Genomic DNA, 16,858 nt, shown 5'->3' with positions numbered 1-16,858 from the left:
CTCGACCACGGTCGGGATGCCCCGATACTTCGGGATGACGGAGCACCTACGTGGTCTCCCTGAAGATGATCGTGAGTTCGTGAGTTCGTGGGTTCGTGAGTTCGTGAGTTCGAGATGCGATCTCCATCGAGCTCGGCTCGATCTCCATCAAACATCGAGCTCGGCTCGATCTCCATCAAACATCGATCTCGGCTCGATCTCCATCAAACAATCGAGCTCGGCTCGATCTCCATCAAACATCGAGCTCGGCTCGATCCCCATCAAACATCGAGCTCGGCTCGATCCCCATCAAACATCGAGCTCGGCTCGATCCCCATCAAACATCGAGCTCGGCTCGATCTCCATCAAACAATCGAGCTCGGCTCGATCTCCTGTTCGTGATCAGTGAAACATTCGTGATTGGCGACAATCTCTGATGGCAATTGGCTTCTATTATGCCGGCGTCCCTAAAGAACGGACTCCGAGCAGAAGAGCGTCCTCAAAATCGCCGAGCAAAGTTCACAGCCTCGGCGTAAGACGCCCATGGTACCAGGTACCCATTCGATTAATGTCTTTACATTATTTCATTTACTTCATTTACTTCATTCCTGATTAATTAATTACCTAAATGAAACCCCGACCAGCGTCGAGGTACCTGGTCGGGCTAATCATTGCTCGGCCTCACCCGTCCCACATGCACTGTTCGACCGCGAGCCATAGCCTAGTTTATACCGGCAGCTCGATGAATCCTCATCCCGAGCTTCGGGACATCCGACTCGGTTGTCGAAAGAAGTCCGACAATCCGCCTTGGCAACCTAAGGTCCGAGTTTTAAGTCCGAATAAAATTCGAGTTTAGTGACCTTTGGTCCTAGGGCTCGGCCGAATTCTGAGCTAAGCTCGAGAAGGCTTGCCGAGCCCAAGCATATCCTCTTAGACATAAGCATCGCGATATTGCTGGTCGAAGGTCCGAGCAGCGGAAACTCAGACCTGAGCTCGGACTGGATAAATACGCCGAGCCTAAACGCAGGTCTAACTATGTAGCGGACGAAGTTGGGGCTACAGAGCCCAAGTCCTTGGAACCTAAAGCGGACCCAAGTGAAGAAACTTAGGTCTACCGAAAATCGAAAACACAAACCAATAGCAAGTTACGAAAAAATATTTATTTAAAGGTATTCATTTAAAGGAGCCCGCAGGCTAAGTACAAAGTTTGGGCTCGGCCTTAACAATATGGAGGCCATCCCAATTTACAAAAGTAAAGAGAACGGAAAAACTTTTAAGGCTCAGCTCTACTATCCTCGGCGACTTCAGGAACGGCTGGTTCCTCTGCGATCGAGGTTCCTACCTCAGCCTCGGCGGCCTCGAGAGCAGCCTCGGCAATCTCGGGAGCAGCCTCGGCGGCCTCGGGAGCAGCCTCGGCAATCTCGGGAGCAGCCTCGGCGGCCTCGGGAGCAGCCTCGGGTGCCTCGGCCGGGCCCTCCTGGGCAGCCCCGTCAGCTGCCGGAGCTTCCGTCTCCGCCTCCGACTCCTCGACCCCCGCTCCTGGTTGAAGCAGGTTAAGGTCGAAGTCTGGAAGAAGTCGCCGCAGTTGGTTGCGGAAGTCCTTGAAGCCCTAGATGAGCCCGTTTATGCCTTCCTCTTCCAGTAAGTCGCGAAACTCTTCCGATTCACGGAAGAGTTTAACGGCGTCCTGGGCCTGCTCCCGAGCCTCCTTCTCCCGAGCCTCGTGGTAAGCGGCCTTCCGCTCCAAATTTTTTATTTCCCGTTCGCGATCGACGAGCAAAGATTGCGCGTCGAGCAAACGGGTCTCGAGCTCTTGGGCCTTGAGGTGAGCTTCCCCCACCTCCTGCTCGCGGATAGCGAGCGATGACTCGGCCTCCGCCAGACGAGCCTCCGCGGCGCGCACTTCAGATCTGACAAGTGCGTGCGTGCCCTTCTCCTCTTCGAGCTCGGCGGTCAGAGCCCGAATCTCGTCCTCGGCCGACCCCATTCTCGCCTGAAGCTCCTGGCACTCGGCCTCGGATGCGAGACGCCTCGCCTCGGCCTCCTCGTGCCCCCGCTGATGCCTTCGGGCTCGCTCCCGATAATCCTGGATTATATGCATCAGCGTCTCCGTCTCGTGCAGATGCTGTAAAAAAGGGACGTGAGAAACGAATTTAAAATAAAACTTGCACAAATATAGTTGCACGAACGAAGGGATGAACTTACCCGGACAGCAGAGCAAAGGGCAGAGTCCATGAAGGCGCCATAATTCATGGACCGGATCTTCGCCTGGTCGGCCGGGAGCAGCGCGACCTGAAGAACCTCGCGCGCTACCTGGGGGTTATCGAGGGCCGAGTCGCCTTCGAAAACCGCCCACCCGGGAGCGTAAGGCACCCGCTCCCGGGGGCCCGACGAGCCCGGAAGGCCGGCCTCGGCTGGCCTGGGCGGAGCCGACCCCGCAGCTCCTTGACTATTCCCCGGCTTGGGACTGGGGAATTGGGGTCGGACAGGCGGCCGATCTGACTGCCGCAAAGTTAGGGCGGGGCGCGCAAGCGCCAAACCCGCCGAAGAACTCCTCCCCCCTGGTCGGCGCTCGGGGCTTCCTGCCGACCAGGAATTTGCGAAATTGGCGCCGGGCATGGGAGCGCTTTCGTAGCCCCACCGGAGCTCGCGCCCCTGGAACCTGGGCCCTCCCTCCGACCAGCTTCAGAATGCGCGGTGCTGGGAGCGCCCGTCTCGGCCGCCGCGGTCGCCGAGACCTTCGCCTTCTTCTTTGGCTCGGTCGGCTCCCCCGCGAGCTCGGCCGCCCTCTTCTAAAATCGGGCATACAGAACCTCGCTCTTGGTCACCATTTTCGCGATATCTGCAAGGGCGAGCAGGATTAGAACACAGACTAATAGCAGAATAAAAAAGTGACTTTCTATTATTACCCTTACTCTGAGGACGCGCCGAGCTCAGGCCAACATTCACTAAAGCGTCCTCGCTTATGAGGCCACTCAGCAGAATACCGTCCCCGAGGCTGCGAACGGTGTCAAGGATCCCCTGCTCGCGCATAGAAAGCTTGGGGACTTTGTTGACGGTCCTAAGTCGGCTCGGCCTCCACCTAGGGTCAAAACCCCATGTCCGCTCGGAGCCCAGGAAGAAGAATTTCTTCTTCCACTCATGAATGGACGATGGGGCGCCCTGGAAGAGTGGCCGACCCGCCCAAAGAGCGACGTAGAGCCACTCTCCGTCTCCCGGGTTCGACTTCAACACGAAAAGTCGCCGGAAAACATTTACAGAGGTAGGAATCCCGAACGCCAAACACAGCGACAGGAAACCGACGATTGTCCTCCAGGCATTCGGAGCGAGTTGCGCCGGGACCAACTGGTACTCCGTAAGCAACTCGTTCACGAACCCGTGAAAGGGAAAACGTAGGCCGGCCCAGAGTGCCTCTACGTACACTCCGATCCGGCCTACCGGAGGATTCGTTACTCGATCCCCCAATCTCGCGGGCTCCAAACGGAACCCTCGTCGAGGAAAGAACCATTCCTCGACCATTTCGACCTCCAACTCGCTCATGGTGGACTCGATATCACTCGGACCGGGACCCATTAGGAAGAAGAAGGGTTCTGAGAAGATAGAAAAGGAAAAAAAGGGGGGACCTGTGGAGGATGCCGGAGATAAGAAGCTTCGGACTGAGAAAAGCTGGAGGAAGAAGACAATAAGAGAGTAGCTGGAGGCCAGGTGAGGATTTATATAGATCCCTCCAACGGCCCAGATCAGCGAGAAAAAACGCTGCTCCCCGTTCAGATCACGATGCGTGTTGGCCCGAAAGATGGAGCGCCACATTCAATTCGGGCTGACGCCTCGAACACATAAGCGCCTCGTCGGATCGTGCGGCCCTATCATGAGCCCACGACGCGAGGACGCTTCGGAGAAGGCACCCTAATAATGAGACGTTCTGGGAAAGAAGAGACGCCGCCTATTAAAAGCACCTCGAAGCGCGCGATAATTCAAAGCGCGCGATAATTCGAAATTTTCTTAACTCATAATGGCCCGATTTAAACTACTTCCCGCGCTCAAGCTGGTGGCCAGCTGGAACTCGGAAGTCGGGGGGTAGTGTTGGGGGAAAACCCAAGTCGTGCCAGCTCGAAGGCGACCAGAAAGGCGCTCGGCCAGGGAGCGCCGACCAGAAAGGCGCTCGGCCAGGGAGCGCCGACTAGGAAGCGCCGACCAGAAAGGCGCTCGACCAGAAAGGCGCTCGACCAGAAGGGCGCCCGACCTCAACACTCAAACTGGAGGCACCCCGCCGAGCAACTAGCTCGGCTCGGCGCCCGACCAGGTGCCGAGCCCATGCCTTGTCCAAATATTCAACCCCAGCCTAATTCCTTAGAGAATCTGACAACTAGATACCCGACCCCATCGTACTTTGTTTCCGTCATCAAGCCATTAAGGCACGTGACCTCCGCAGGCCTTCGGCACGCCCTATCATTAATGCGTGTGACCCCTGCGGGCCTCCAATGCACTCAACCATTAAATGAACACGGCTCAAGATGATCTCCGGATCACTGGACCATCAAAGCGTATGGCTCTCCCTGATCACCGGTTCACTCAGCAATCAATGCACTTGCCATCTACGAACCCCAGGCCCACCACGGCCGACGGTTCAACCACTCCAACAGGTCCGATCAACCATGACAGTTCGCTGACTCCAGTCTGATCCGGTCTTATTCTCCACAACGCCATTAATGAGCATGATCGTGCCCAATTATCACGAAAAAGACAATTTACCCTGTCACCTCTCAGGTAACATAATATCCTTCTATAAAAGGAAACCTGGGGGGAAAGAAAAAGGGACGGACACACACACAGGAACAAACATTCTCCTCTTTTACTCCACTCATATACTAGCCCCCCTCTGACTTAAGCATCGGAGGGCCGGCACCGGAGATCCCAGCCACCGGCTTTCTTGCAGGATCCTCCAGGAGGACGCCACCAGCCGACGCGCCGCCATCTACTGTTCCAGCAGCGGAGCTCCTCCCCTCTCGGCTCACGGTCGCCCCCGGGTCCAATTTCCAGCAACACATACCATATCTCGTACATATCATATTTAGCAGAAGGATCGCCTGTGGATAGGGTATCCCATATCCATTTCTTACATGCACGTATACATTATAAATCACGACTGGTATCCCATATCCATTTCTTAAGCACCTTTTGTTATGCAGGACAGTGACAAAGTGCAACTTCTGGCGTTGCATATCTAAACAAAGTCATCAATTGATTGCTTAACGAACGTTGACCATGTTTAAACTTGGGTCTTACACATGTTACCCCGGATTTTCATCGTCTCTAATTAACAATCTTTTGTTATTTGATCAAGTCTCTGTGCAAGCAATTAAAAATAATGTTTTAAAATTTAAAATCTCCATGTCAAATGGCAACAAAAATAAATAACACCAGTATCATACTGCTATTTCCGCTGTCTCTTGTTTTTAACAGTTAACGATGCCCATCATGATGCCATTTGTCTGTTACAACAGTAGATAGGCTTGGACAAATGATTCAGCCAGTTGAGTGATTTCCATGAACAATTTCTTTTCTCACTGGTCGCTACAAATTTTTGAAAAAGAGCTAAGTTTCATTGACATTTTGATGAACAATCAACTTGACTGTTAATTACATTGCTAAAATCAAAGACCATAAGATGGAAATGGGAAGACATAATAACCTTGCACCAGAGATATCGAAGTACAATTTTCTCGAATTCATGATTTTGGATACTCCAAAATTTTTCATCCCACTGAATTCCTACATTTGTACATATAAGGGCTGCTGACTGTACTTCCCTTTGTAAAAGAGTAGCAAGTTCTAACTCTCTAAAAAATAAAAAGATACAAACTCACAGATTTATTATGTTTTTGTTGAAAATCCATTCACAAGCATATTGGTTTACTTAAGCTCATTGGTGATGCAAGATGTTTGATGCATCCAAAATCTCCTCTCGAATATTTTTCTTTAGCTACAATGAGTGGCACTTGAAGCACCACTACAGATTTAGACATGCATTAGCATTGACGAACCATTTCAACAGAGTTTATACCGAACAGGAATGCATGACTCCCCTCTTTAATCTTTCATTAGAATTATAAGGCATTCTAGGCTTCATCCATTATGGGAGTTCATGAAGCCTCCAAGACCATGCATATACCTGCCCAACAAAGTCATTCAAGGATCTAAAGCGGAGAATTTGCATTAATTGTGCTTGATGCCCAAACCAGCTCTTTGGTCGTCAGTGATCACAATGGAAATCTTAAATCACACTAAGGTGTCACAGATAACCAGTCCTCGGTATTCTGATATTTGAAAAAAAAAAAAAAAAAAATTGTAAGCTGCAAGTGCATGCACCATGCTGCCAATAAGTTTTGAGTTCACAACAAGGTGCACATCATGCAGTTTGTACTACTTAATTTTAAAATTATAGTGGATCTACAAAATTGCCCAACGTAAAACTTCTTCCTTCTTTACAGACCAGACATTTTTATTGTTGTTGTTTATATGACACGAAAAAGACCTTCTCTATATTGTGTCTTCGTAGAAAGAGTCGTGGGTATCCCCCCCTTGGTTCACCGATGACATTCTAAAAAACCCTTGGAAAATAATATTCTTGAGGTAACTGAATCAAATGATTGAAAATATTAAATATTTCAGCATGACAGATTTTATATGCAGAAAAATTTGGTGAGGTTGACGTATCAACCTCCATATGCAGTGAAAAACTCTCCGTCCTATTATCTGGTGCCAAGAAACCAGCATTTAACATAGACCATATCACAAAAAACAGAGAGAGAAGCATTATGATAAGCAAACGAACAAAGCAGCAGGCATATGCCTTCACTCGGAAAATAGACCATGAATGGATATTAAAATTTCCAAAAGCTAGCCGAAAGTTCAAGTTGCACTCCGCATTGATGGGAATCAAAATGGTAAAGTTTAAACTTGGGTACAGAATCCAAAAGGCATTGAACTTCAAGGCCGCGACAAAAACAACTTCAATAAGTTTAAAGAGTTTGACAGATCCCGTAATCATGAAATGAGATGTAATGTTGAATAAACGCAGGACATACTCTACCCAACATTTAGTTCCAAGATTCTTCCAAGTTGCATCTCACATTTTTGTCTGTTTTGCAATCTTAAACCACTCTGTGTGGAAGGATCCTGGCATATCAGTCCTCTCATATGTATGAGCTCCAAAATACTTTGTCCCATATAAAGACACTATATGTATCAACTGCTTAATTTTCTAAAGTTTGCTATGAAGAAAGGGTAGATATTTACATCTTTGTTTAATCCGCATAAAAAAGAATACAAAACAACTAACTGACTGCGCTCGCAGCAGTTTGATTTAGGTATGCTTTCCTAAGGTTGACAATAAAGCAGCTGATCATGAGCCGGACTTGAGCACAAAAAAAGTCAAATTTAAATAGGTCCAGCCCGAAGCCTAATTAAAAATAAATAAAGTTTCGGCCCGAGACCTGGCCTGTGATCAGCTATAGTTGACAAGTATATTATTTATTGGGAAAGATATAACACATTCTTTAATCCAGATCCAACTTAGGTGATTTCCAGTAACCCCATTGTAGGACTGGAGGTTATTTGACTGCCCAATTGGATATAGCAGAGGAATAAAAATTAAAAATAGACCTATGCCCATACTAACATCTGCTTCATAGGTATTCTGCAAACAAAATCACATCGAACTGAGTTCCACTGTCACAGAGATGAATGGTGAGACACATGAAAAAATTCTGCCCTAAAGTACTGGATTAAGCTAATTTATGTAAAAAAGAGTAGAACATCTTTATGGTATTGCAGGATAATTTAACACCTAAGGAGTATTTTAAGCATGCATATCTTAGATATAAAGATGTTAAAGTTCTCCCACGGATGAAATGTTTGGCTTTCTTATAGTGTGAACAATTTAAACACCAACCATAGATATGTTTTGCGCAATTTGGTGTTCAGCTGTCCAAGGATAAAAACAATGCTCGTAGACATTATATTGTAAACAAACACAAGCTGCAGATATACTCCAAATCTGCTCCTGCAATACCGGTCTTCATATAACCTTCACGGCCCCAAGTATTAAAGAGATCAACTAGTTTGCGAACAAGATGAGTTTTTAACTGAGTTACTTGCTCTGGCACTGCATAACTATGGCTTCACACTTTCCTCATCAGCAGAAACAACCTTTGATCCAACTCAAAGTTGGTCGCATTAGAGGGATCCCCCTTGAGCATCATCAGAAGCCCACCAAATGAAGCATATAGCTCCCTGATCAAAACAAGAGAGAAATAATATTAGTACAATTAAATAGGAAGCAAATGAAGCCTTCTAGACATTAGAAACCAAGGTGGAAAAAGCAAAGTGGAAAAATTAATGTCATCCACTGGCATAATATTCATACTTGGGGATTATCATAGCTAATCTTGACTCGCACTACAGCTAAAATAAGCCTGCCAGAATATATGGGATAAGAAACAACTGGCTCGTATCAAAGATCTGGAGAGAACCATATTTATCAAGCAGGAAAACCATCCACTTAGCTCATTCATTTTGAAAGTACTTAGAGTTAACGCACTAGTTCTGCATTGTCAGAATCTTTTGAAAAAATTAATATGGGCACAAGGTGGCAACATTTGGGGAAGAATCAGAATTCCTGTTTGAGTGGTGCTACTATAGTCATCTAGTTCCCTTCTTTTATGTCCTTTTCTGGTGTAAAAATGTTCACATAAAAATAAAACAAAAAGAAAGTTGTTGATAAGAAATTAAACTTAACTTTTTTTTCCAATCCAAATGATAGCTACAAAGACTCTGGATATCTTTAGGTTAAAGACAAACTTGGGGAAAAAAGGATAGGTGGTCTTAGGCCAAGATACAAAAGGCAATAAATGGAACAAGGTTCTGCTTGACCTAAAGGAATGCTAAAAGCTTATGCAAAGTAATTACTGACTAACTTTAAACTTAGCATCAACTTTTTTTCTTTTAAATAAGTATGCAAGTAGAACATATTAGGCATAAGAGGTGCAAAGAATATAATTCAATTAGCTCAAAATAGGGGGAAACAACTTAATATATAAATTAAATTAGGTTCAATTTTCTAACTAAACGAGGATGAAAAAAACTTGAGGTATAGGTCACGGTACATGCGTGATGTGACTATGATATAAAATATAATAAATTTATAAAATTCATATGAGATGGAAATATGCATTAGAAAATGTTGAATGGACTTTCTTAGGGCAATAGAACTACAGGGTATTTCATATTAATTGGGGTGCACATGAACCTCGCCATCACAGAATAAACTTTAGAAATGATAAACCGGACTGTCTTATACCAAAAGACAAACATAGAAGTATGGAAAATTATGGAAATAATGTGCTTGTCCTGTGCACTAGGTTTTTAGTGTAATGTGGAATACTAAGAAAATTGTCAAATGGTTGATGGGTATTCAGGTGATAACTTCTATATTTGGACCACTTCCAGGATTTACCTGATTGACATATTGATATGCCAAGCAAGAAAACAATGGACTAGGAAAACCCATGCAAAGGTCTAATGAGCATATAGTTAAGTTCGACATCCTAAAAGGTTTTGACTTAAGCTACAAACCTAATTTAAAAGCTCACTATTCCAAAATGTCAATAGTATTCAAGGTCCTTTGGTGCTAAGCCATAACATCAGAGAACTTCAATGCTAACATGATTGCAACTTCTGGCATGGCCGATAATAATAGTTCAAAACTTCAAAAAATATTCTGAAAATATATACCATAGGACTGCTTCATAGACAATACGTAACATTTAAGATACAAATCCATCCGACAGCAATAACCTCCAAAAACTCGTCAAGTTTCATTCATCAAGTATTGCATGCATATGAAGTAACAATTGATAAATGGGATGCCTGCCGCTCTCATACTATGTTCACCGAGGCAATGCTTCAATCTGCAATTTTTTTCACCGACAAAAATATTTTGTAGCTATTTATTTTAAAGTCAAGGCCTCTTCATGCCCTCTAAGTGGAAATTCATAGAACGTAATGATAGGCAGATAGTGTCAACAGAACTTCCACAACTCACATTTCTGAATTTACTAAGAGTAAGCAGAGATACTTATCTACTATAAAAGCATACAATTCAATAACTAAGAGGAAAAGATACTAAACAAAAGCCATACACTTTCACATTTGGTCCAGAACTCTCCTCTGAGATCTTATATAGTTTTCCCATGCATAACATACTCAAACTTATCCGCAAGCGACTTTCGCTGTCCCTGAAGATCCAAAAAAAGAAGTTCATAAGTCAGATTCCAAAGTCAATTGATCTTGAGGTATAAATTCTACAATTTGTTAATTTCATTAAAAAAAAAAAGTGTCCCTGATATTAAATTCAATTTCAAGGTGATCCATTGTTTGAACTTTATGTCTTGAGGAGTGAAAAAGGGAGGAGATATACCATCTAAGCATGGAGTGTCAATAAATCAATCTCCAGAGGTACTATGAAAATTCATATGCGATATGTATTAATCTTCTTGATACTTCTATATTGGATAAAATAATCCTAGAGTTGTTAACAAATAGGATAAAGAGAATCAATAAATTGATCACCTGCGTATAGTAGCCACTGTCAGGAGTTCCATCCAGACTCAGAGTTGGAGCTAGAACCATTGTGAATTTGTCTCCGACATGAAGTGGATAAACTTCAGTATTGACATCTAGCTGCATGGACATATCGAACTGCTCGCTGCGTGCTTCAATTCGGGTCACTTTACAAAAATCATAGAGAAGCAGCTTTGAGTTAAAATAGAGTGGACTTAAATAAATAGAAGCAAATAATGTTAATAGATTCAAGATCCAATGTCGCAGTTCCATTTTCTAACAATTAAATTAAGAAAAAAAATCAAACTGAATAGAAGAAACAATGCAATATCCACTAAGTGTCTAAATGAAATTGCTAAATAGTAACGAGTTTTGACAAATAGAAAAGGTCCACAAGAAATTAATCAGATTGCAACCAACATACTTGGGAATTCACATATGCCAGTGTATTACAAGTAACAAGAAAAGTCTTTCAAAATTAATATTAAGTTCATTTCTATCAAGAAAACAAAAATATCGTGTTCATTGATAATATTAAAAAAAATTGAGTATAACACTTGAGCATGCCTGTTCCATAAAATAAGCATTTAATATTGAAACACAAATTAAAACCAGCTGCACTTTTCTCGCGATCAACGAAGCAACAAGAATCAATTATCCAAGCAATATAAGAACCGACCAAGTTTGAAGAGCAATCAGGTATTCAAGGTTGCATCCACATCCATAAATCAGATTGCAAGCCTTATGGTATCCAAGGCCGCATGCTGCTGCCATCCAACTTTATATATTATACAATTTTTTCTCACAGACGTTTAAAAAAAAATGTGTTTGAATTTAACAAGAGCTAGATATTAACTTAAAATCCAATGATGAAACCTGGTTCAGATTCAGCTCAGATTCTCCTTATGGGTCTTGCATCTCGATCTAGACTGGATAATTCTAAACTAATTCAGGTTCTACATTTCAGTTTGTTGGCTTCCTTAGATACAAATCTTTGGAAAGAATCAAAACAGTCATTTTTCAAAAGATTTAGCAAACTCTGATACAGATCCACGCAGAATCCGATTTGTACCCATCTTGCTAGCTTTACCATATGCAAAGTGATCACAATAAAATAAAATTTTCAGACTTTGAAAGAAATGAAAACAAATCCCAAAAGCAATATGACGTGATAACTTTTTTTTTCCATCGAGCGAAAAAGCAAGATTAAATTTTGACGCTCGTGAACGACATTATGCATTACCTTTATCAAATTTTTTACCATCTGGGTCGAGCCTGGTCAGCGTGAAGATATCCTCGAAAAGAAGCTCAACCATGCTGCAAATCTGAACGATTCGGATTGGCTGCTGGAGAACAACGGAGGCGACAAAGGATGGAGCTGGGTGGCTCTCGGAAAGAACCTAAGGCTCCGGTTTAAGAAGCGGCGCAACTCTAGGTTGGTGGGGTGGGGTGGGGTGGGGTGGGGTGGGGTGGGGGGGTTGGGGGTCAAGCCGGGCCCAACTTGCCCATCCGGGAGGGTTGGCTCCAGAAATTATAGATTTTGTTGGGAGTGGAGGGAGTAAGAAGCGGAGGCTCACCCACTGCGCCGAAGAAGCTCTGCGCGCGTGCTAGGGTTAGGGTTTGCTCGGGCGGAGGCGGCTGTTATAGTGGTCGGTGGAGTCGGGGAGGTGGGGTGGTCGGGGGCTCGAGTGAACTGTGGCGAAAGGAAGACTGAAGAGGGGTGGGGAGACGGTGGTGACGGGTGGCGGCTCTGTTGGCGCCGAGCGGCTCACGGCAGTGAGAGAGGGGGGGGGGGGGGGGGGGGCAATTTTGGGGGAAGTGAGGGAGGGAAGGAGAAGGAGGCGAAGGGGGAAGGGGTGGTGGTGCTCGGCGGACGGGCTTCACGGCCGGCGGCGCGGCGTGTGGGCGAAGGGAGTGGCCGAGTGGAAGTCTGGGAGACTAGGGCGTGCGGACGGGCTTCACGGCCGGCGGCGCGGCGTGTGGGGAAGGGGATCGGGATTCGGGGGAGGGCTGGGAGTGGCCGAGTGGGAGTCTGGGAGAGTTGGAGACTAGGGCAACTGGAGAGAGGACCAAATCCAAATGGCAAAGGTCAATCGGCATCGGGCGGGGGCTGGGAGCCTCGGAGACTTCATCACTTCTGGCTCGTTTGGTTCGCGGGAAGCATTTTCCTTCCTAGGAATATGATTCCTGAAAAACAAATTCCTAGAAAAAGGATGCCTAGAAAAGTACTTTTGGCATGTTTGGTTGACCATGGAAAAGTGACAAATTTCCAAGGTGCTTATGTTTGGTTGGCCATCCACTTTCCTAGGAAAGTTATATATAATTCCTATTATGCCCTTAATAAAAATTAGGTTTTTAATGCATCTTTAATGCTTCTTTAATGCTGAAGGGACTTTTTGGGAAAAAGTAAAAATGGAGTGATTCCCGCCTCATGGGAAAGTAACTTTCCCATGTTTCTCATGGGAAAGACTTTCCCATGAAATATGGGAATCACATTTCCATGGGAATACAACTTTCCCTTCTCTCTCCTTTGAAAACTCCAACCAAACAAGAGGCATCTCATTACTTTCCCGTTGACCACACTTTCCCCCCTTCTTTTCCCGCGAACCAAACGAGCCCTTCAGCGAATCAGCAAGAGCCAAAACAGCAAGCAGACTTGAGCTCATTTGGGCTGGGCCGCTGGCCTGCTAGAATACTAGGGCTCGTTTGGGCTCGTGAGCTGCTCGGGCTCGGATATAAATGAACCTTATGTTGGGCTCGGGCTCGGACTTGGACTCGTTTAACAAGCCTAATAGTGGGCTTACACACATCCAATGCACATGAAAGGTCAGTTAGTGCAAGGAGAGAATCAACCACTCGTGAGCCTTCCGGTGCTAAAAACAAGGGGGGGAGGGGAGATTCAAAATATTTCAAACCCAACCCAAAGTTAAGTTAGGTTAGGATTCGATTTAAACCCAATTTGTACCTAACCCAATCTAAATTAACTTAATATTAAATATAAATAGTTTGTTCTTGATTTCAATATAAGTTATTAAATTTTATATAATTATATTTTTAGTATTGTTACGGGGGAACTTAGCCACCATGCCCCACGTGACCGGCACGCGCGCCCAGGAAGACTACGGCTGCCCCTTGATCCAGCAATCCGACCTCGGGTCGGATATCTTCGGCTCCGCAGCCCGACCCCGAGTCGGCTGCCCCTTGATCCAGCAATCCGACCTCGGGTCGGATATCTTCGGCTCCGCAGCCCGACCCCGAGTCGGCTGCCCCTTGATCCAGCAATCCGACCCCGAGTCGGCAATCTCTCGACAACAACAGACTGTTCCTCTGAGGCACGCCGCGGCCCCCTGCTCCACTACTCCCTGCAACGGCCGTATCCGGCGCTGCCCCACGATCCCCTGTAACAGCCGTACAACGTGGAGCTCCACTATGCCCTGCCATGGCTGTACCCAGCGCTGCCCCACGACGCCCTGTAACGGCCATGTCAGTGGCAGCCCCATCGTACCACACGATGACGAATCCCCGGAAAAACCCCCCAGCCTGATATATATGAGGCTGGGGGGGAAGGGGGAGGGTAAGATATATCTTCCAGAGTATCATCTCACCTGCTACCTTCTCCTTCTCCTTCTCCTTCGATCTCCTCTGACTTGATCGTCGGAGGGCCCCCACTACCCCGGTGGTGGTGCGAGGCTTGCTTGCAGGTTTCACGGCGGAGGGCGGAGCGCAACCAAAGCAACTCAAAGGGAACCCCGTTCACACCGCTGTGCCAATCGTTCTCGGTTTGGACCACCAGCAACAGTTGGCGCTAGAGGAAGGGCACGGATCTCAGAGCGATCGTAATGGCACGGCGAGGTGGTCGTGGAGCTTCCAATGCTTCTGGTCGCGGGGCCTCTCGCGCCTCCGGCCGGGAGGCCGCTTCATCTCCAACACACTCTCAGCAACACTCCACCACCCCACCGCCCATTCAGACGGTCGAAGCCGCCCAGTTCGACCAGCTAGCCCAGCAGGTTCGCACCCTCGCGGAGGTGGTGCAGAATCTGCAGGGTGCGATGTCCCGGGCGCCGCAGCGGGCTCAGGAGCCACTGCTCCCTGAGCGCTCGCCTGTCCTCCTCAACTCGCGCTCCTTCCTCTCCCATGGGGAGGAGCGCCGGCGCGAGGAGGATTCTCGAGCACGGTCTATTCTGCCGGGACCTTCCCATCGGAGCTGCGCGGGGTACGAGAGGCGGGCCCGGGCGCGTTTCCAGACCCCCCAGTCCTCGAGGAACCCGCGCTCCAGTCGGTCCCCCACTCGCCGCTCCTTGTCTCCCACCCACCGGTCGCGCTCCCTGGACCGGCGGGTGGACGATCTCCACCGACAACTCCAGGTCCTGAAGGGCCATTCCAAAAATTCCTTCGCCGACTTAGAGATCTCCTCCCAGCCGGCGCTTGCCTCGAGGATCCTGCGGACCCCGAATCCCCCGGGGTTCAAAATGCCGGCGATCGAGCCCTATGACGGGGCGGCAGACCCGCGGGATCACGTCGAGAGTTTCAGGACCCTTATGCTCCTCCACGGAGCATCAGATCCCCTTCTCTGCAAGGCCTTCCCGGCAACCCTCCGTGGCCCGGCGAGGGCGTGGTTCGCCGGGCTGGAGGCTGACTCAATCCGGTCTTTCGACCAGTTCACTCGCCTCTTCATCACTCATTTCGCCGTCAGTAGCCGGCGGCGACTGGTCTCCGACTCCCTCTTTGACGTCCGGCAAAACGAGGGAGAAAGCCTGCGGGATTATCTTACCCGCTTCAACAGTGCTACGCTGGAGGTCCGGAACCTGAGTCAGGAGGTAGCTCTTTCAGCCCTGAAGCGTGGCTTCCGGAAGGGCAGGCTCACCTTCTCCCTAGACAAACGCCTGCCGCGGAGCTTCCCAGAGCTGTTGTCCCGGGCGAACCAGTATGCGGACGCCGAGGAGGCGGCCGCCCACCGGAGCAAGGAGGCTGCCGAGATCCCTCCAAAGCTTGGGAAGAAAAGGCGGAAAGAGGCACGCCAGAGGAGGAGCCCGACGCCCCAGCGTCGGCGCAGAAGCCCGTCGCCGGCGAAGAACCACGGCGCCCCACGCCCTCGTTCTCCGCCCCGACGTTTCAACCGGTACACCCCTCTCCTGACTCCCCGGGCCCAGATCCTTATGGAGATCAAGGGGCGGGAGGACCTCCCGGCCCCGAGACAGATACGAAGGATCCCTGGGAAGAGGCCCTCCCGGGCGTACTGTGAGTACCACCGAGACCACGGCCACGACACAGAGGACTGCTTCCAGCTTCGAGACGAGATCGAGGCTCTTATCCGTCGGGGGCGTCTCGGTCGATATGTGAGCGACCGACGTCCCCCCGCAGACCCGCGTCCGGCCGACCCGGCTCCTCCGGAGCCCCGGGAGCAGAATCGACCCGTTGCGGGCGTGATCCACACTATCACTGGGGGCTGCTCTCGGCCCGTGAGGAACGCAGGGGGCTCGACGGAAGCGTCAGGGACGGCCGTCGTAAAGAGGCAGAGGGTCGGCAATGTAATCACCTTTTCTGATAAGGATGTAAAGGGGGTTCAGACTCCCCACGATGACGCCATGGTGATCTCCCTCACTATGGCAAACTATGATGTAAGGCGTGTTCTTGTGGATAGTGGAAGCCCCGACCGGTCGCCTCGGCTTGCGCCAGCCTTGGCCGACCAACGAGCGGAATTTCCCGAGGCTCCGCCCTCGGATGCCAGGCTAACCCGATGATCATCCCGGGAGCAGACTAGCCTGAAGCCCCGACCGGTCGCCTCGGCTTGCGCCAGCCTTGGCCGACCAACGAGCGGAATTTCCCGAGGCTCGGCCCTCGGATGCCAGGCTAACCCGATGATCATCCCGGGAGCAGACTAGCCTGAAGCCCCGACCGGTCGCCTCGGCTTGCGCCAGCCTTGGCCGACCAACGAGCGGAATTTCCCGAGGCTCGGCCCTCGGATGCCAGGCTAACCCGATGATCATCCCGGGAGCAGACTAGCCTGAAGCCCCGACCGGTCGCCTCGGCTTGCGCCAGCCTTGGCCGACCAACGAGCGGAATTTCCCGAGGCTCGGCCCTCGGATGCCAGGCTAACCCGATGATCATCCCGGGAGCAGACTAGCCTGAAGCCCCGACCGGTCGCCTCGGCTTGCGCCAGCCTTGGCCGACCAATGAGCGGAATTCCCCGAGGCTCGGCCCTCGGATGCCAGGCTATCCCGATGACCATCCCGGGGGCAGACTAGCCTGAAGCCCC

At 48.8% G+C, this 16,858-nt stretch overlaps 2 protein-coding genes across 2 annotated transcripts; both read right to left on the bottom strand.

Moving 5' to 3' along the window:
* Window positions 1-1,321: 1,321 nt before the first annotated feature.
* Window positions 1,322-1,966, bottom strand: LOC103698907 (cytochrome c1-like; the record flags this gene model as incomplete). The annotated part of the gene is made up of 2 exons (XM_039123248.1): window positions 1,780-1,966; window positions 1,322-1,518 (listed from the first exon to the last, which is right to left on the bottom strand). Coding segments are annotated over exons 1-2 (384 nt in total), but the record flags the coding sequence as incomplete, so codon positions are not given.
* A 5,870-nt stretch (window positions 1,967-7,836) lies between these two features.
* On the bottom strand, window positions 7,837-12,682 carry LOC120109498 (DNA-directed RNA polymerases II, IV and V subunit 8B-like). The gene is given in 5 exon segments (XM_039123247.1): window positions 7,837-8,274; window positions 10,182-10,231; window positions 10,233-10,277; window positions 10,612-10,769; window positions 11,846-12,682. Coding segments are annotated over 5 exon segments (438 nt in total). The 5' UTR covers window positions 11,919-12,682; the 3' UTR covers window positions 7,837-8,162.
* Between the last annotated feature and the right edge of the window lie 4,176 nt (window positions 12,683-16,858).

The sequence above is a fragment of the Phoenix dactylifera genome, unplaced genomic scaffold (assembly GCF_009389715.1).
Source record: "Phoenix dactylifera cultivar Barhee BC4 unplaced genomic scaffold, palm_55x_up_171113_PBpolish2nd_filt_p 002290F, whole genome shotgun sequence".
Classification (NCBI taxonomy): Eukaryota; Viridiplantae; Streptophyta; class Magnoliopsida; order Arecales; family Arecaceae; genus Phoenix; species Phoenix dactylifera.
The sequence above is the reverse complement of the archived record's forward strand: the minus strand, read 5'-3'. Positions and strand labels throughout refer to the sequence as shown.